Genomic DNA, 20,780 nt, shown 5'->3' on the forward strand with positions numbered 1-20,780 from the left:
TCAACAGGAGAGAATCAGAAAGCCCCAGTCCATTGAGGGTCCAATAGTTCACGGAGCTCTTCTGAAGGCAGGGCATGCCAGTGCACAGGCTCCACCAGCATCAACCACAAGCACCCAAAGGACTTTGTTTTAGAGACAGATTCTCTCTTTCTTTCCTCCCCCTGCTTCTGGTCAGAGATTCCAGTCATCAGTGGCTATGCCCAGTAAAAAATTTTTTTACAGTGTAAGAAAAGAAAACAACTTCCCAGACATCACTAAAGCCATCAAAGTGATTTAATTCCTGATAGCCTCAGCAGAAGGGCAAATTACTGTATTTACACCTAGTCAGACGTGCAGTGCTGCAGGAAGTGTGATTTTCAAAAACATCAAAGCCCTTTAGAAGCCTAAATCTAATTTTCAGCAAAGGCTTGGGTTGCCAGAAAACTAAATTTCATTTAAGGGCTTCCTACTGCCTGATTTACTTGTGAAAATGATACTTGGGCTCCTAAAACACTTAAGCTCTCTTGAAAATATCAGCCTGCTCTTTGTAATATGCATAATTTAAACAACCCTGAAATATCGTCCACACTCTAATTATAATGGTTGTTGATATTTTCACAGTAAAGCAAATTCCCAAATAGCACTGATTTTTAAAAATAGTTTTCTAAATGTTGTAGTATTTTTCTCTTGTGTATTCATTTGGATTGAGTCTGTTTTGCACTGTGCCAATTCTGTCCTCTTTTTGGTAAGCGCAACAGTCAGAGAAATTTAATCCAACCTGACCTAACTTTCTAAGCAGACTAGGTAGCATTGCCGTCGCATTTTGAATTACCCTCACTGGTGATCATTTTATGCTTTATCAACTTGACAGTTAGTTTTGCCAGATTGTTCTTTTTAAATCCTTTATCCCAGGAGATTTGCATATTTATGGTTAGATAAAAAGCAAGATCATTAATAGCTCCTTTTGGTGACTTTCGGGAATTAATTAAGCACTGGTTGTAGAATTGTTTATTACATTATGGAGTGAGATTCTTTGTGCTAGTTTGAGAGGTCATAAAATGAACCTTTCAAATGATCACTTGCAAGAATGATTAGAACCAGCTAGCAATTACTAGCCCTGAAAGGAGAGCTTGATAACATTGTGTGAGGATCTTTTTAGTCAGATATATAAACCTCCTATGCAGAAAACCATCTAAGCGTTTTGCTAATTCAGGGACAAAAATAAGCTGTTAGGGTTTTTTTCCCCTCAGTACTTTACCATTTCTTTTTCTAAGCAAATTAAAATTCAGGAGCATTTGCAGCACTGTTTAGGGAATACCTGCTCATTAACAGAAGCTAATAACGTTCTTTTCTTCAGACTTGAATTATAGGGGATAAAAAATGACATCACTTCTGTTCAGTTTAGTTTGGTTCCCTAAAAACAGTGCAAAACTGCCAATTCCTTTTTTCTGTGTCATCTTTTTTTTAACATATTTTTCCAAAGCTTTATTTGCCCAAATGTCATTTAGAAACTGGGCTTGGAACATTATCTAACTGTCTGCTATTTTCCTCTGTGTGATCTTTTCCCTTGTTAGCTGTATAACTTACAAATAATAATACAGGAGAATAATACTTTGCACTCACTCTCTAACCACTGAAACCATCTCACTTCATTAGGAGATTTAATTTTAACCACACACGGTGAATGGGTATTGACTTTGGTGTCCCAGCTGGATGGCAGTTCAGTGACTGCATTCTGTTGAGCCATTGCTTTAAGGAGCCAGAATATTCTTTACTTCCTCTCCTGGATTGTTGTTTAATGTTGCAGGCACCATCCTAATGGCTCCCTTCAGTTTCCCTCCAGAGAAGGCTACAGCGCGGTGGTGGCTGACGTGAAATGATTCCTATGTATATTGTAACTTAGTAAAGTGTTTTGAGGCTGGAAGCAGACAGGCATGACATAAATCAATAATAACAGTAATAACCTGCTCCATGCTAGAGAAAGATTCAAAGCCAGAGACACCTCACTCCAGCCAGTTTTAGGAAGGATGTGAAGCATCACTGTAATATTGAGAAGAAAAACCCCTGCCCTTGGCTAAAGCCAAACTTCACATCCCATCGTGGAAGTACTTAAGACTTGCTTTAGTTTTACGTCTTTGAAAACACAATCAAAGCGTTCCACACTTATACATAATAACTGGCCACGGTTTGAAGCTAAGGTGAACCTTCTGTTTACACTGTCATATTGTTTCTGCATGATACATTTTTATCCTAGAGCTACACTACCATAACTATCTTGATGCAAAAAATCCCAGCAGCAACAAAATCCAGATAGGCACCACTTGACTCCTAGGAACAGTCCCAGTAGAGCTGAGTGGTAAGTGCTTGTAGGGCTTTTAAGAACTGTTGTCTTTCACTAATTAGCCTTTCTAGGGTCCACATGTTCCACACAGCACATACACATAAAGAAAGCAGTTTTATTTAAAGAACAAAATTATAAGTAATGGTATGTAATTTTGTTGCACTTATTTTCTGTGCATTTTAAACCCGATCATTATTTTGCTTTTAGGGTGAATAAGTACAGGTAATCCTCCTCTTAAAGCATTATGTTTTTTCATCCATTTCCCATCAGAAGTAGTCATGATAATGCTGTGATCCCCAAGTATAGGATAAGGAAGAAATCTGGACACAGAGCTGATCATTACCTACTGGAAAGGATCACTATGCAATGAAAAATATCCATTTGTATTTTATTTACAATTTTAAACAAACATCTATATTCCCTTTTGGAGAAAAAATGAAACAGTTTGTATAACTAAAGTTGAGCTAATTTATTTAAGAGCCTGGAACTATTTATGTTTGAAGAGAGAGGAAGAGAGAAAAAAATGAGCCATGTTTGATGTAGCAAACAGAGCTGATCTTCTTTCTGTTTAGATGTAGCTGTGGATTTGGATGCCAAGTTATTTTCCAGATAGTGATGCTAAGCTGTCTAGGCCACTTTAACCTTTGTTATTTTTTGTTTAGTTTGTTATTTTAGCAGACTATTTCATGTTTGTCAGGACTGACATGTTGCCTTCTAGGATTTCTGTTGGATAGAGAGAAGTTTTTTTTATTGTCTATGTCAGTGTAGCTCTTAAAAAAAAAAAAAAACAAACAAAACCCAAACATGTCAGCTTAGATCAGGAAAGAAGGAGTTATGTCTTGCTTAAATTTTGACAAAAAGTTGTTCCCTGCCTCCCTTCTTCCAAGGCAATTTGTGGTTCATTTCAGAATTTTTTGCATAAGAATAATTTAAATTGTCTTTAAATCACTGGTTCAGTCCTGGTAAGATTAGATATGCAGTAGCCACCGTATGTTGCTGTCGTATGGCTGCATGAAATGGGTTGATTATAGGCAAGTACCTTTGTCCAGGAGAAGCTGGTGCAATTTGGTGTTATCACTGGAGGTCTCAGCTAAAGGATGAACAGAGCTACCTTTTCATTAAGGGTCAGCACCTGAGGTCATGGGATGAGGAAGCCTGCCAGGTTGGGCCTGTATGACATATGTTCTGTAGCTCAAAAAAAATCTGTATTTGAGATTCTCCGTTGTCATCTCACTGTGTCAATGGAAATTTTTCATTTAAAATTTCAGTGTGAAAAGCCTCAAAGATTTTACAAAAACTATCTACAAATTTTGTGTGATTCTGCTTGTGTTACTCTCAGGGTAATCCTTTCACCAACAAATAATCTTATAATTTTGCATGGCCTTCTGCTTGTCCCTGTGAGCACATAAAAACAGCATATACCATATGTTTTGTAACTATGTATTTGATTTGTCTATCAATAGTTGAGTTTCCATGTTTAATCAAGTTTGGATTTGTTCCATAGCAGGCTTCCTGCAGTGATTCTTTGAGTACTGTACAGTGGGTTTGACTCCAGACTGATTTGGCTAGTGTAATAGTAGAGCTTAAACAAACACCTAAATACATATATACATTTGACATCTCCAGCTTTTTTCCCCACCTTGGTGGCAACTAACTTTGCACATAGCAATGTCAGTGTAGAAAACAGCAAGCCTGTGCTTTCTTTGTTTTCTGGAAGAACCCTGGTTATAGAAACGAATGCTTGTAGAAGTGAATCTTAGGTATGAAAATGTGGTGCTTTAATATTAATACCCATGCATTTTTCTAAAGTAGATGCTGTCACTGCTTGATGCTGTTCCAGTCTATAGTGGAATTCAGTAGCATTCTCCATTCAACTTGATCTTGAAACATTTTTCACTTATTATTCAAAGTTTCTTTGTATATTTTGAAACTCATTCTTTCTTTCCCCAAAACAGTTCTTACTCCATAAAAAGGGAAGAGAATACATTTCTTTGTAAAACATTTCAATTTATCCTACAGTAGTTCGTTTATGGCATTTTATTAGGTCTCCTGGGCACTTTATTTGCACATTACATTTTGGTAGCTAACAGCACTGTGCAATTTGACTTCTATTTTTATGCCTAGCAAGTACAGAAATGTATAAATGTTAAAACAAACCTTTCTATTTCTAGCTCCTTCAATGTCTTTAGTATGTGTTGGACTTAACATAAAATTTAAGAACTTCTATTTTTTAAGTTTGCTATGTATTTAAAACCACCTTTGATCATGGATCACGTATTAAGTGATGGTGTAATTAACTAATGTAGTTTATCAGACACCAGTTACTCAATTCAAGCATTCTTTCCTCCTGCTTTGTGTTTTATAAGGATTTTGAACAGCAGCTCAAAGTGAATGGCTATGAGAAAACCCAGACATACAGGCTCTGGTTTTGTCTGCCTTCGCTAAGAAAAAAGGCTCATATCATGATGTTGCTGAATTTTAGACATTGCTTTACCTTTTATATTTGCTTTGTCTTACCAAAATTAGTAAGTATTTTTAAAAATTATTTGCATGTGGCTAAGCATTATAGTTTCCAGTTCATAGGTATTGCACAGAAGGGGAGAATTTCTTATAGTGAGTGGCAGGACAGGAATTAAGACTTTCAGCTTCTGTCTTGAAGGAGGTTCCTGATTTAGCAGATCTTTTGATTCATGGGTTTGGGAATGCTTCCTCACTAGAGACTTAGACAAAACCAGAATGTCTTCAAAGGGACTGTGGCAAAGTTTCCCTGCTCACTGCTTTGTCTGAAGACCTCTGGTCCATCGTGGACTTTTTTGGACCTTTTACAACCATAAATGGTCTAAAACATAGTCAGTTTGCCTCTCCAACCAAAACCCGATACTGTTCTAGTAATTAGATCTGACCCACAGAACTGATAAATGACCATACATTTGGAATCAGGCCTTTGGATCTCCTTCAACCTCAGGTATTGAGCATAAATTGCAGGGTTTACTGTTTTCATGCATGAGTGCCCAATTAGTTCACGCATGAACACCCAATCAATTTATGCATGAGCACCCAATAAGTTCATGCATGAGCAACCATTTAATTTGCTAATGAACGCCCAGCTGGTTCACACATGAGCGCCCTATTAACTCATGTCTCAGCACCCAATGAGTTCACACATGAGCACCCACTTAGCTCACGCCTGAGTACAGTGTTGGGCACAGGTTTCAGTAGCCAGGGGCCACAGGTGTGGGAGGAGGTCAGGAGATGCTAGTTGCTGGTCACCACTGGCCCAGCTAGCTCTAAACGTGATGGAAAACCCCATCGCTGAGCGTAACCCCGTGGCGAAGACAAGGGAAGTTGACAGTAGGAAAGGAGGAGGATAGGTGTTTGGCTTAAGTTGAGCCTGGGAAATGTGGGGGAAAGGTGTTCACTTAAATGTTTGTTTAATTGTTTATATTTTCTTTCTTCTCACTCTGAATGAGTGATTAGAAGTTTGTGTTAACTGGCAGTAAATTAAGTTAAGTAAAAATTCCCCAAATCAAGACTGTTTTGCCTGCAACACCTGGCTGCAGTGCTAGGAAAAGGTGAAAGCTCTTTAAGTTACTGCAGGGATTAGTTTATAAAGAAATAAGGCCTTAAATATAATTAATTAATACCTATGCAGCTAAGTCCCTCTTTAAAAATATATTACAGGAGAACTAGAGGAAAAGCAGTGGAATCCCATTAAACAGATTAGTTGAATTAGCATTTGTGTATTTACTTTCTTTGTTAACAGTGCTGTGCAGTGTTCTGATTTGTCTTGTATGTTGTGATAGATTAATTTTTGTTTGCATTTTCCCAACTGCTCATTATTAATTAGATTTTAATGTATTATGTTCGGGGAAGAAGCTGAGCCTAACCCATGCATGCTTCACACAAATCAGTAGTCCTTACATGCATAAGCTTCCCCACTGGTTTTGGTTACACAGATTACTGAGTAAAACATACCCACTGGGAGTGGAAAGTCACAGAATCAGAGTCAAGAGTGTTATACCTCTCTAGGATGTGAAGCCTTTGCATAAGAACCTCATTTATTCTCCAATCCCTTTTCACTGTTCTAACACAGATTTTCTCCCACTTTTCTTTCCACAGCCAAAGTTGGATATGTTTGTCATTGCAGGGCTGAGACACAAATCTTGGCTGTTACTATAATCCATTGTAGCTTTTTAACCACTGGCCCACACTGGAAGGCAATATGCATCCACATGGCACATTTTCTTAGTTATTTATAAAAATGTTAGTAAGAAATGTCATTTTCACTAACAGAAAGGAAAAATGTTCCTTCTTGTACTGGAATAGCTGACCTTATTACAAATGGATAAAGAATTGTTAGTACTTAGAAAACACTAATTAAATACTTGAGAAAAAACAGTCAGTATTTTTTTTTCATTTTCTATTGGTGAGAATTTTATTACAATGCAATAAAAATAGTATCCTATAAATAATTTATATAATGTAGATTTCCTATAAGATGAACTAGTGAAACCATGATCAAGCAAAGATGTGTCTTTGGCACCCAGCCTGCTGTCATAATGCTTCCCATAAATATCAAGACATAAAATAGAGTATTCTGGCCTGGGTCAAAGGAACATACAGAAACAGGGCCACGAGAAAGGTTATTTAACATCATCTGTTATTATTAGCAGGTGTAAAAAGTAAAGGAGCCCACAGCTGTTTGGTAAGAAACTACAAATAAAGTATTTGATTATTAAAAAAATTCTCTGAAACAAGTATCATGAAGATTTATAGCCACAGAAGTTTCAAAGGAAGATGTGCTCTCTAGGAATAATCTAGGAATGCTCTTGGTACTGTTCTGATTGGAGGCCCTTAAACCCACCCATAGCTCTTTCACACTAAAACACAGCACTGCTTTATTTACTTCAGGTAGACACAGTGTTGTTTGCATTTTTCATTCCTCTTCAGCCTTATTGATGTTTCTATTGACCCTGTACAAAGAGCCTTCAATAAGTTTACAGAAATAACCAAAATAATAGATAAGATCCAAAATAATGAACCCTAGTATTTAGAGCTGTTACAGGAGCTCAGGTTTTAATTTAAGTAGTACCTAGAAATCCTAGTCCCAGGCCATGACTACACTGTTTTAAGTTCTGTGTTTGCACGGCAATATGCCTAAGTCCCTTAGGCATTGTAGTAAATCCCAGTTAGAGTCTCTAAACAAACAAACAAATGAAAAACTCACCTGTCCCTTTTGTACATGCTGTGGCTCATCTATACTCCTATTGAGCAGAATGCAACCAATTCCAGACATTCCAAGTTAGTGTGCATTTATGGATGGATTATACCCTTCACGCAAAAAAAACAAATCCATGGGAACAAATACAAACTCCTCTGTGCCAAACATTTGGTTTTTCCTAATGGAAGCACTATGCTGGGCTCTCTATAAGTACTCCCTGCAGCTGGTATGACTTGTCTTTCTCCTATCATTCTGTGCAGAATTTCCAAAAGAGAGGCATGAACAGAGCCTAAACCCAAATCTGCAAAAATTGGCTTCCTTTCTTAACTCAGGCTGGCAAGAACAGTTCAAGGCAGCTAGGAGGAGCTGGCCAAACACTGCAAACAATGTTTTCTATCTGAGCTGGTGATGCTGTCTACACCAACAAACCCTGACTCCTGTTTTTCACTGGTGTTCAATTCTATGCACTTGTGTTATGCTTCTAAATGTTTGTTTAGGTACTTTCATCCTGATTTTATTCACATGAATGGCAGCATTTAATCAAGCTTCTAAGACATTATGAGTGTAAATTATTAAAATTATTTCATAAAGATCAGCAGGCAGAAAAAGATGGTGTGAAGTTGTTTCTAGTGTTAGTGCTTTTTTTCAGTTTTACATTTCAAAGGAAGCTATTGAACAATGCAATTATTTGTTTGGAGGCCCTTGGAAACACAAGCTAAGATCACAGTGTCCTTCAGCCTAGGCCCTGAACATGGGAAGGAAGGGAAGGAGAGAGAATCATTGCTGCTTAAGTCTGGGTTAAAAGCCATAGTGGCATAACGCTTTACCCAAGGTCACACAGCAAGTCAGTAGCAAATGCAAGAATAAAACCCAGAATCCTGGCTCAGTACAGTATTCTGTAGACCCCATCAACTTAGCAACAGGACTCATGCCCCTCGGTCTAATTAATCTACTCAGCAATTCAGTGAGTAATTTAAGTGCAAGCAAAAACAAACACCAAGAGAAGTGACAAATTCTACTGTGGCTTGTGCTATTTGCTTGACTCAGGAGAAGGTGCTTCCCTGGATGAATCTACAATAGGGTCAGGAGATGTTTTGTGCCTTCACTTTGTTTCTTGTCTGTCAACCTTTCTGATAAGCTGTTTAAGGCATGCTCAGTATATTAGAAAGATAGAGAGTGGAAAAGAAACAGGTGAAAATAAACTTCTCCCTTTATTTTAAAGTGCATGAATTGAGTATTAAAAAAAAAAAAAAAACCAACTTGGCCACAAGTAAGTTACATAACTTAAGCCAGTCTAAAATTACGTGCCAGCAATTTACATGAGTTTTATGTAACTGTTTATACTGCTGTTTATTTAAAAATTACTACTTATCTTGGCGACCGCAGCAACACATCATGCATTTGCTAGGTCTGGAATACAGGGCACCTTCATTAAAACACATAGTCACCAATATATTAAACACACAAAAAAACCCTGCTCTGACATAACGTGAAGTGTCAGATGGAAAGCCGCAACAGCAAAGACATTCAGCGTTCACAACAAAGCAGCCCTTTGGGGTGTTCAGAACAGGACTGGAACATGCTCCATCCTTAATTCACCCAACAGCTTTCAGGTCCTTACAGCACAGTTGGTACAGTCTACAAGACCAGCTCTTGTTCCTGAGCTCTTATAAAGGACCCTCTTCATCTTCAGGTTTTTATACTTGAGCATTTTTATATTCAACTTTTAAAGTGCTGAGGTTAGCTAGCCTTTTGTTCTTTCTTAAAGTCCCAAGTATTTCAGAGTTACACAAATGGTTGATATTTTTTGTTTACTACCAGAGCAGTCTCTCCCAGCACTCTCCCTTAGAAACTAGGCAAAGATTTAGCAAAATCTTCATGACGGGTTGCTCATGCACAAAGTTACATAATTTTTAGAGCCAGGTTAATCACAAGGATAAGACCATGGATGTATAGATTTGTATTGGTACCAGAAAGAGCTATATGCATCCCACATAGCCAGAAAGTGTGAGCAACACTGGCCTAATAAATGTAATATAGGTCATAGGAGTTTGTCCCTTGTTGTTTTGGGACCTGCTGAGTGAACAAGACACTCTATCTCTCCTTGTCTTCATTTCCCCATCTATAAAATACAGACACAGGTATTCGCATCTTTCTAAAAGGTTTAAAACCCAGTGAATGAGTATAGTAGAATATTGTGTATTATTTTTAGATTACAGTTATGGTAGAAAGCTGAAATCCAGCAATGTATAACAGGAGATATAAACTTAAGTGATAAATGACTTAAGTTGATTTGCATTTCTTTAAAAGTATATCATGTCATCCTCTTCTCACTTGAATCAGTAAAATAATGGGGAAAAAAAGTTTGTTAAAACCAAGAGTAAATAAAAAATTCCAAAAATTGTTATGAGTTTATGACAGATATCATGAGTCAGAGAATGACATTCTGTCAAAAATAGCAATGCTTCAGTGTATCCTGTTGATACGTTTTCAGCAGTACTTTGAAACAAGGGGGAAAAGAAGGCGCTATTCCAACACAGCTGTTCAAAAAATACTTATTTTTCAGTTACAGAATTTTGATTGAAACTGGGGGGCAGATTTTTTTCCAAATGCGAGCTTTTAAAATACATGTATTTGAAAATTGAATTTTGAGTAATTTTGTATACACCATCTTCTTGGGTAAATATGCTTTAAAAGGGGGGTTCTCAGTCATAATGATAACCATAACCTGATCCACAAGCTGATATCATATTCTTATGTCTTCAATTTCACGGGTCTCAGCCACCACAGGGTAAGCTAAAAAAATAAGTGCAAAATGCTGGCATGACTTGGCTGTGTAATGAGAAGCACAGCTGAGCCTCAGCCTAGCAGCCGGTGAAGACTCGGCTGGTTGATGGGACCAGGGTGGATGAGGGTTTTTGCCCTGCACATGGGGTTTCACTAACCACGCGAGTAGGGGCAACAGTTTGCCCTAGAACATCAGAGCAAGGCTGTGATTTATTATTTCAAACCCCACTCCCACAGCTGTTCCTGAGACCGCTTTAAAGGCAATGTCAGCCTTTTCTCCCCTTGGTAACTCAGCTTCTTTCTCTGAACTCAATGGTCCTTGATTATTTCTGAGAACAAACTGCCACGCTGTTGCTAGTCATAATACCAGTATCATGATGGTCCTGCCATACACATGCTTGCAAACATGTAGGATTGCAACCCTGTTTAGATTAAGGCAGTTAATTCCTCTTCAGGCAGTGTGTTAGGATCTCTTAAATATTAGAAGCATTTTCTAAATGCCAGAATACAAGTGGAAGGGTTGAGCAGCAGACCCACATCAAGAATAGGGCTGCAATGTTTATTTGCGCAAGCTTCCCAAATTTAAATATGCCTCTTGAACTGCCAGTTTCTGTTTGGGCAGTCTCCAGTCCATTAGAACAGCTAAAATTTTGGGAAGCTCAAAAGTAGCTTAAAGCTGCTTATTTCACCATTGGCTTTTGTTTTGTGCTGCCTAAAGTACAACCTTACCGTTGCTCCTCATGCTGAGAAGCACACTCAGTCATGCCTGGGGATTTCAATGAAGACAGGATTTTTGGCAGAATCTGTCTTGGACGACACTGTCTTGCTTTACATGAATCTTTGAAAAGAAAAACAGTGTCTGAAGTGACTGCAAGCCTATTGATAACACGTTCAGCAGTACAAACAGGGTTTCCCCAATTTATCCTTCTGGAAAACAGACAATGTGTCTAAGTTTGCAGCATGTATACAATGTCCTCAGTGATTTAATACAGTGGAGTTATAAACCCTGAAAATCATGGTTTACAATGGAAACTGACAGGCTATCAAGTTCAATGGTACTTGTAAGTATTCCTATAATTAAGTTGTCAACAAAAATCTGCAATATAGTACTGTGACAGTCTTTACATTTTCATACTAATGTACAGAGATAGCTTGAGCTAAAGGTGGCAGTAATTAGTTATTTAAAATGCATGGAAAACTAGAAAAATACACACTGAAAAAGTTCAAAGACAGTAGACAAATCCAATATTCTTTTCATTGCAGCAAATAAATACAAAAACGTTGCAGAACATGCCGTGCATTCACAAACTGCAGTCACAGAAAAGGAGCAATTTGGAGAGAAAGGAAATATCAGTTGTGCTATTGATACTTGGCTATTTTAGAAAAATATGTTGGCAGTTAAATGTTGTATATGCTGAGCAAAAAATCCCATGAAGCCTTTTACTTTTGACATGAAAATACCAGTATGGCACAGCCAGAAGATGAAAATTCCACATGTTAATATTAAAATACCTATACTCTCTGATTGATTCTACACTATTGACTCCAATACTAATAAATATGCAAATAAAGTAGCTATAAAATATTTTGTGAATCTTAAAGGAAAACCTTGATTTGAATTCTCCGCTTTGGTGTAAATCCAGAAAATTAATGGGATTTTCCCATGTCTACAGTAAAATTATTTAAGAGATTAATTTCACTATGTTTTTGATACGTTTTCCTGGAAGTTGAGTCTGAAGTACAAATGACTAAAAAATCCCAGATGTATGACTCCAGGATTAACCTTAACTCTAATCATGGTACCTGTCATTAATAACGTATAATTTAAGAAAAAGGCTGTTTTCCTACCTGAAGCCATCGGTTCCCCACTTACATATATATTTTTTTTTAAATCATCTAGTAGTTTTTCATGGCCTGTTTGATACTATTTTACATGCACATTCATTTTTGCAAGTACCAAGGAAGAGTACTGATATCAGGACTACTAATTTCATAACCCCATTAAACAGGAATACAGTCATCTGTACAAGTTGATGGGAGCACTTTGGTGAAGGCAAGACGGGTTGGGAGTGATGTGTCATCCCAGTGCCACTTAATTCACTTCAAAAATTAATACAACTTAATAGGTCCTTGTGGAGCTCTGTAATTTCAGTGACCACAGCAGCATTAGGCTTGGACAAGAGAGCCAGGACCCACTGGAACCAATTCAGAGACTCTAGTGAGTGTCAGATCTAGTCCAAGGAGGGTATTTCCATACAAATTAGCCCAGGCTAGGTGATGAGAGTTTTGTGGATCTGTGGAGCCAAAAGAACTCTCTGCCCATGCTTACCTATGCAGATCCAATTGCAAAACTGTACTTTTCCTTAGTTTGGACGTATAAACTGCCAAATGGCAATAGGAGCTCCAAATCTTCTACCTACTCTTTTCCACTACTTCTCTTTCTTTAAAAGGAAATTGTTTAAATGAGGGCAAATGTTGACTGAGTGTAATTTATATTGCAGTGTGTTTTTAAGCATTCTTTCCTGAAAAGCTTTAGAGCAATATTTTGCTCTTCTCTCTCATACACAGAGATATAATTTAATTATTGTGTGAAGTTTTGCTAAACATTATTGTTAAAAATGACTTTTGGTATCCACATGGAATGGAAAACTGCTAGGAGCAAAGTTAACCTGTGAGTGATTCAAGTACTTCAATTTCTTTGCTTGGACTGGTATCTGATTTGATTTTCTGCTATTTGTTTCCTAGTGGAATGGAGCTCTTCAGAAGACTTTTCTCCTCTGGCTGGTGAAATAATTATGGATAATCTTCAGTCTTTGAGGTGCACCATCACAGGTCTTAGAACAGTAAGTGCTAAATGACTCATTTAAATCTTGATGCCCCCTGCCGCCCCACTGGTACAAAGACACTGATAATTTGCATCCATGCCTGTTGGTAATAACTGTAGAATGCGTTTCTTCTAGCAACAAGTTCCAGTCATTAAGCATAGCATGTCTAGTATCCATAATCTGAAAGTCATAAAGGAATAGACAGACAGCATGACCTGTTTTAGAAGTTGTCATGCTTAGTGGAGATCAGAAAAGCCTGGAGTGAAAGCTGCTGTTCTCTGGATCACAGGATAATCTTAGTGCAGATCAAAGGCTCACGAAATATCTAGTCCTGACTCTGATGGCCAATAGCTAAAATAACAGTTCTTTCTCTTCTGCTTCTTCCAGGAACACACACGTTGATGGCAATAATTTTCCTTTTTGTTACTTATTTTTGTATAGATATTTTACACTGATAACAACTGGGTCAGCAATGGAGAAAATTGATTAATATTAATATGGATTCTCAAGCAGAATAATTTTGACCATGTGTCTGAAAGTATTTTTCCTACAGGCCATTTGTGCAACCAAATGTTGATTCGCTAAATACTTGATGGAAATAAAACTTGCTCAAAATACATCTATTTCCACTGGAAACATCATTAGAGGGGTCCAGCCCAGCATCCACTGAGCTGGAGCCTTTCCACTGAATTCACTGCACACCGAATCAGGCCTACAAAGTTATAGTAGGGGGAGGTATGCATGTGACCCTTGGCCAGTGCCCCAAAACATGGGCTCTCAAAATGAGAGCATTAGCTTTAAAGAGTAGGCAATGGGCACAATATAAAACTCTCTACATAGAATAGAAAAACATAAAAATTGGGTTTTTTCTAGTCTTTTATCTGAAGAAATCTTTGTTCTGAAGCAAACTGTCTTCCAGGGAGCTGAGCCACAATATGCATTTACTCTGTTTATCATTTTCTAACAACAAAGCAGAGTAACTGTTCTTAAGTTAAAATCAAGCAAGCTTGCAGAGTCACTTCCATAGTCACATCTTAACATTGCTTACTGTGTGTTTGTCTATACTCTCTAAAGTATATAACATATTTAAATTAAAAATTAGACTTTCAGAAGTACTCCCCATTAGCCTCAATCTATGCATCAAAATCAGTGATAAAGGTCTGACTGATTTCAGTGGCAGCCAAACAAAACTTCTTCCACTGCTGCGCAGGCAGAGAGACTGTTAAATACAACAGGAAAAGGGGGAGGCCCTATTCCTGAAGTCTGATTGTAAGAGTTCCCAGGGTTCGGCTTTGGTAGAAGAGATTGCGGTTTGTCAGCTGGAACAGGCGTGTTCTGTTAACCCTCAGCAGATCACCTGTCTTGAAATCTTTGTACTGTGTTTCAATCTGTCATGGTGTATCAGTTGGTGCCACTGAAAGCTATTTAAGTTTTTCAAAGAAAACATCTTTCGGAGGGACTGCTTTCCAGTTATTAGAGCCAAGATTTTGAGTCAAGCGATAGTTTTGACTCCAGTTGTTTCTGTTTGCAGGGCCAGAGGTATTATGTCCATGTTTCAGCATACAACATGAGAGGATGGGGACCTCCACGCAAATCTACTCCTGAATATGCTTCTCCTTCAAGTAGGTTGAGTTCGTCTACCCTCCTCATTTGGTTAGTGATGTTGCTTTGTAAGAATTTCTCCCTCTTCAACGAACAGAAAAAGACAAATATTCTGGAGTTCATGATTTAATTACCATGTCATCTAGGAGTGAAATAAAAAACTCCACTCCTTCTACCCCCAAAAAATAATCATGTATGTATATTTATTTGTCTTATATTTTATTCTTCTCCAGTCCTTTGACAGAATACTGTCATCTAGTCACTAACACTTAAAAATGTGAAATATTTTGACCTTCATTTCTCTTAATAGAGTTCTGTTATATGGAACCTCATTTGTCAGAACATGAATGGATCAAAACCTGAATCAGAACTGCTAGAACAAAACAACTTACATGTATCATATGTAATTTTGAATTCTGCCTTGTAGCCTTAGAGATCCCATTCACTGGACCATTCTTATAGCACCCTGTATGTAAAATACTCTACTGCAGACATGTATGCTGATAGGATCTAGCCTGTAAGTACTAAAATGTTCCAGACATGTCCAAAAGCCTTTCTTCCTTTTCATACCTGTGACAGGTTTTCTCAGACTCCATTAGGACCATGATTTTTCATTTGTAATTTTTAATCTATTATAATCACATTTTATTGTTAGTTGCTTTTCCAGACTTAGTGTTCACTGCCAAACTGGCTCAGCATATTACAGCTCCCCTTGTATTGATTAATGCAGTAAAGCAGGACTTTTCATTTTATTGCATTAGCACTTGTTTTTATTAGGCTAATGTAACAATTTAATAACCTTGCATGCTAATGTGAGAAAATAAAGCAAGCTATACCTACTCTCCGTAGTCATAATGAAGAAGGTTGGATAAATGACATTCTTGCAGTGCCATTGTCCTATTTTGCTTCAATTTTGCTCTTGTTTACCTCAGAATAAAACCAGAACTAGGCTAAAGAAATATTCTGTTTGAGAACAAAAATGTGCTCCAATTGTGGGATAAAATTCTACTCTCGGCTATGTGAATAACTCACTTCTATGGAGTTGTTTTAAATAACTTAGTGACATGCAATTACCTTGACTATAACCAGGTATAACTACACAGGATTTGGCCCCACAAACAAAAAATTTACATCAGCTGAGAAACAGACTCCTTTACAGTAGCTGCTAGTTAGTCAGCTAAATATCCCCAAAGAACAGGGCACTCCTGGCCAGATAGGTGGCATTTAAGACCGTAGCTTTGTATGTACAAACTTGTGCTTCGAGCATACTGCATTGCCTTCCCTGTCTATTTCTTGTCCACTGTTTCTAACCTTCTGAAATATGACAACATGTGCCAGTTGCAAAGCTTTGGGATGTAAGGGAAGTTTTCCTGCAGATTTCAGTGGATCAACACAAAAACTATGCAGAGAATTAAGTTCATTTCCCGTGTTTAGCATCTCAGGGATTCTGAGCTTTAGAATAGCAGAAAGTCCTAGACTTGCTGGCGTTAGGGCCATGTTGTTGAGTGCAGCTGCTCAGAACTCAGTGAAGTCCCTGCTTCCACCAGGGAGAGCAGTACCATCCACGGCACTACTACCAAAGTGCCTGGGGCAATCATTGTGGGGGTGTTTCTCTGAAAGGAAGCCAAGGTAACAAAAGGAATCTTTTGGATTTCCCTGTAGGAGAGCAGGAGCATCACTTGATATATATGGGGTGATTTGTGGATTTATGGCAAAGAGAAATGTTTCTTTGTGGCTATATATGTATGTTTTCTTTGTTGATGAACACAGAAGCACTAGGTAGACTCAGTTCACTGTAGATAGATAGCTGGCAAGAATGTGGTATTTTCATTAAGTATCCTTAGTGACACAGCCAGTGAGGCCATCAGAGCCTAAATTTAAATTATTTCATTAGGTAATACTAACATCAGAATTTTAGCTTGAGAGACAAGATGCTATTTACCACAGCAGTTACTGGGGGCAGAACTTTATCCATGTGACTGCCTTCACCACTGCTTTTGAAAACGAGCAGATTTGTGCTTGGCAAGAACGCAGCAACCTGAAATTACACCAGTGTTGCATAACAAAATATGGCCCTAAGCTAAAAATTAAACGTGAATACATTAATACTATACAAAGTTGTCTGTAACAGCAGCCAGAAGAATATGCAAGGGAAATGAAAGCTTCAGGGCTTAATCCTGATCCATTCCAATTCCAGAGCATCAAAGGTTAGTGACATCCTTAGAGATGCATCTGTGTAGCATGACAGTGAATGCTTGCCACTGTCCTCCTGTTTCCCCCACATACACAGTAACCGCCTGGAAAGTGGTGGCCAGTGTTGTGCAGCTGGTCTGTGAAATCGTAGTAGATAGTAACACCTCTAGGCTTATTCATTATCATGTGAGTGATGGACAATGAGGGTGATGGACAATGAGGGAAGCTGGTCTGATTTCCATGTCATTTTTAAGGTAGTCAGCAATCTGGAGGCTCAAAAAGTTTGAAAACCACTGGGACAGAGAAATCATGAGGTTGTTCAAAACTCTACCAGATTACACCAAAGCACTTTGAGATTGGTGAGTTCCAGTCAGTTCCTCTGAGCTGCTCGCAGGCAATCTAAGAACTGGCCTCCCCACACAGAGCTATAAATGCAGCTGGCCCTTGATCTCTGCAATAGCACACAATGTGCAGGATAGCCACTCTGCAGCTGTTAGAGCTGCCCACAGGCTATAAGGATAGCAAATGTCTTCTTCTCTTTCCACCCTTTCATGAGGCTTACTGTAGCTGCTATAGTAAATGGCAGCAAACACATATTTATATCCCTGGCATAGTGAGCCCATTGGAAGGAATGCTTGACTCCAAATTTGCACTAGAAACTAGATCTGTATATTTAGTGAGTGAGCAAACTGTTGGTAGCTGTGAATACGTACATGGCCTCCCTGCCAGCAAGATGGAAGCATGTCTCCCTTGCTGACAGATCTCTTAATACCTTGATCCACCATTACCTTGAGTCAGGAAACTGGTGCAATTCTTTTTTCTTATTATAATGAAAGTATGAAACTAGTCAAGTCTGGAATTAAAAAGCTTCTCTCTGACACACAGTTTCATCCTCCTACTTGTGATGAGATTGTCTGGTTTTTAAAATCAAGACTGAGATTGTAGCTAGCAGCAAATGAGTGAAAACAATGTCTTTTGTAGGTTGAAGGTATGTGGGACAGAAACCGCAGCTTCTTGCCTCACGAGTGCAGTGCTGAGCAGACCGTAGACTCTAGGGCAGGAATTGCCAGCGTTTGCTCAGGCTTCTCTGCTGGGAGCAGATTTTCAGAAGTGATTTTACTCAGAGCATGTTTCTGTGGCTACAGAGCCAACTCTGGGTGTAGGAAGATGTTAATTCTCTGCTTTGCAATCGGTTTCCTATACAGCTGTAGGAGAGTCAGTTAGCCTCCTGGTGTCTCAACAAAATGCAGAGAGCATAGTGTGATTTTAGTGAGGTACTGAGAGTGTCAGTACGGCACAGGCTGCGAGCAGCTCTGACACTACAGCAACAGAGGCCGTTTATGTACTGAAGAGAAATAGCCATTGTCTAGTCAGTCACTACAGGAGCTTCTAGGAGCTGATTGTGAGCTCTTTGTTAATAATCATTATGATTAATTACCTAGCTGGCACAAGGCAAAGGAAACTTATTATACAAGTAGCAACAGCACACTTAAAAACAACTGCCATTTTTTCCAGCATGCCCAGATGTAAAATTCCTCTAAAGCCAAGTATCAGAGGCAAGGAAATATTTTAAAACCTTCTGCTGCTCCTTTGTGTTTCATTTCTGTTTATTTCCTTTGTTCAATAGACTGGAAAGACTGCAGTGGAAGAGAACCTCGGCACAGGGGACACACTGAGGCCCTGGAACGTCTCCTTCAGCAGGTTCGAGCAGCTCATCAGCATTATAATTGCAGAGGTAAGGATAAATATCTATGTGGTAGGGCACCAGCTGAAGCCTCTGTGGCGCCTGTAATTTTAGCAGTTTTCTAACTAGGTCATACCTTCTCATTCATCAGGAAAAGAAAGATATTAATATTGGCCCATCTGGAATCACTTTAGCGCACTATCTTGCTCTTAACCCTTGAAATTAGTTGGATGAAAACATCTGAAAGCTAGAATGCGCACAAGCACAGACACACCCTTTCTCCCTCTGTACCCTACACACCTATTGATTTGTTTTTTCCTACAAATTAGTTTCACAGAGGATTCCACTGAAATGTTTCAAGGACCTCTCTTTTATTTTTTCATATAAAGAAATACTTTAGAGAGTTAACAACTGTTTTGGATCAAATGAGGGGACTTGGCTGCCTCCAAATGGAAGACACTAAGTACTCTAGTGGATGTGATGCCAATCTATAATGAAAAATACTTGCACAATGCAGTGGGAAGATAAGATTGCTACATTTTCAAATAGAATGGATCAAACTAGGAGAGACTTCGAATCTCAGCCAGCTCTTTGCTCGTCATTCATGAGAAACAGACTGTGCCTTTAATAGCTCAAGAGCCAAGGCAACAGCTTGGCATTCTTTTTAAAGCATATATAAAAACTCCTGTTCTATACGGGTTGTTGAAAAGTACTATTTATTTTCTTAAAATAAACTTCTAACTGTAATAATGCTCCATTGCAAAGGAACTTATTTTAAACTGAAAAGTTGAACTACCATGAAGTTTTCATTTTTCTTCACCTAGTATGACTGTTATGTCAAGCTGCATCAATTGATTTAAAATCATAGCAATACTTAAGGCTAAAATCATCTGGATGAAATGGAAAGATGCGGCCTTTGTTCTTTACGTGCAAATATGTCACTATCACGATGATCCACAGTCTGCCACAACCCATTGTAACCATAGCAACTTAAACTATTCAGCTATGTTGCTTGGAAAGGGAAGGGAGATATTGCAAGAAAATGTTGTTTCTCTAATTAAAATTCATACAAGCATTATCACTTGCAGGTGGTCTTGGTACTGAAAATACAGATGATGTATTCTATCTCTCACTTAGCTTTTTCATGCTATTAAAGAAGTCTTTTTTCCATGGTACAGTTTTTCCTTTCAGAAGTTAGTGCATATCTCAGGTCTTTAAGGCCACCTTCCTGGTCAACAGGGAATAAGTGATGGAATATCTGAGAATATTCTTAGTATAAATTGTTTTACTGACATACCATCCCAGAACAGAAGCAGTTATAAACATGCAGAAAATCACTCCTTCTGAGAATCTGACACCAGTGCCTGGTTCTTATAAAATTCCACTGCTCCAGAAATTAATGCCAGTCTCAAAGCAAAGCACAGACAACTCTGTTGTTGATTTCCTAACTACTTTTCCTTAAATAATAAATAACAACAATACAGAAAATCTGTTCAGCTCAGAACATTTTCTTGCATGTCTGAAAGAGGATGTGGGAGCTTACATGTGGCAGTACCACACTGTGGAGTCAGCTTGAGCAACACCCTTGCCTCCAACCAAATAAAAAATCTCATAATTGCTTGTAATGCTAGCATTGCACAGTAGTATATTTTGGATAAATCAGGATTGTAACATAATAGGAAAGCCTTTGGAACTTGCCTTAAATATATGACTGATGCCAATCCCTACTTCAGTATTTCAGTAATTTGGTAAAGAATCAAGAGAAAGAGTTTGCAGAAAATGTAAGAATTACGACATCACTTTGACTCTGAAATTTGGTTCTGGTATTTATCAATCGTAGTGAAATCTCAGGAGTTTGATCAAGGATCCAAGATAATCTACTGTACATGACTGAAAAGCACAAATAATGGCTTTCATTTCACATAATACAAAAGCCTGAGCTAGATTCTTAATCAATGTAAATTAGCATGATTCGACTGACATGGATAGAAGTCAGCATGGATATGCTGTTATACATAAGCTGAGGACCTGCCCAGGCATTTATCCATTCTTTACCGTGCTTCTCTTTACCACACTCTTCTTTGATTATATGTTAATATTGTAACCTCTGTCTTCCTCATTTGTTTTAGAACTGTCAGTAAATAGCTG

At 38.2% G+C, this 20,780-nt stretch overlaps 1 protein-coding gene across 2 annotated transcripts in view; it reads left to right on the forward strand.

Annotated features, from left to right (window-relative positions):
* Positions 1-20,780, forward strand: part of ANKFN1 (ankyrin repeat and fibronectin type III domain containing 1) — a 68,046-nt gene that overhangs the window by 20,932 nt on the left and 26,334 nt on the right. For both annotated transcript variants that reach the window (XM_035891635.1, XM_035891634.1), the window contains 3 exons: positions 13,074-13,171; positions 14,685-14,775; positions 18,576-18,683. In XM_035891635.1, the coding sequence (XP_035747528.1) occupies positions 13,074-13,171; positions 14,685-14,775; positions 18,576-18,683 (297 nt within the window). The remainder of the gene's footprint in view (positions 1-13,073; positions 13,172-14,684; positions 14,776-18,575; positions 18,684-20,780) is intronic.

The sequence above is a fragment of the Egretta garzetta genome, unplaced genomic scaffold, assembly GCF_000687185.1.
Source record: "Egretta garzetta isolate BGI_Z169 unplaced genomic scaffold, ASM68718v1 scaffold213, whole genome shotgun sequence".
NCBI classification, from domain to species: Eukaryota; Metazoa; Chordata; class Aves; order Pelecaniformes; family Ardeidae; genus Egretta; species Egretta garzetta.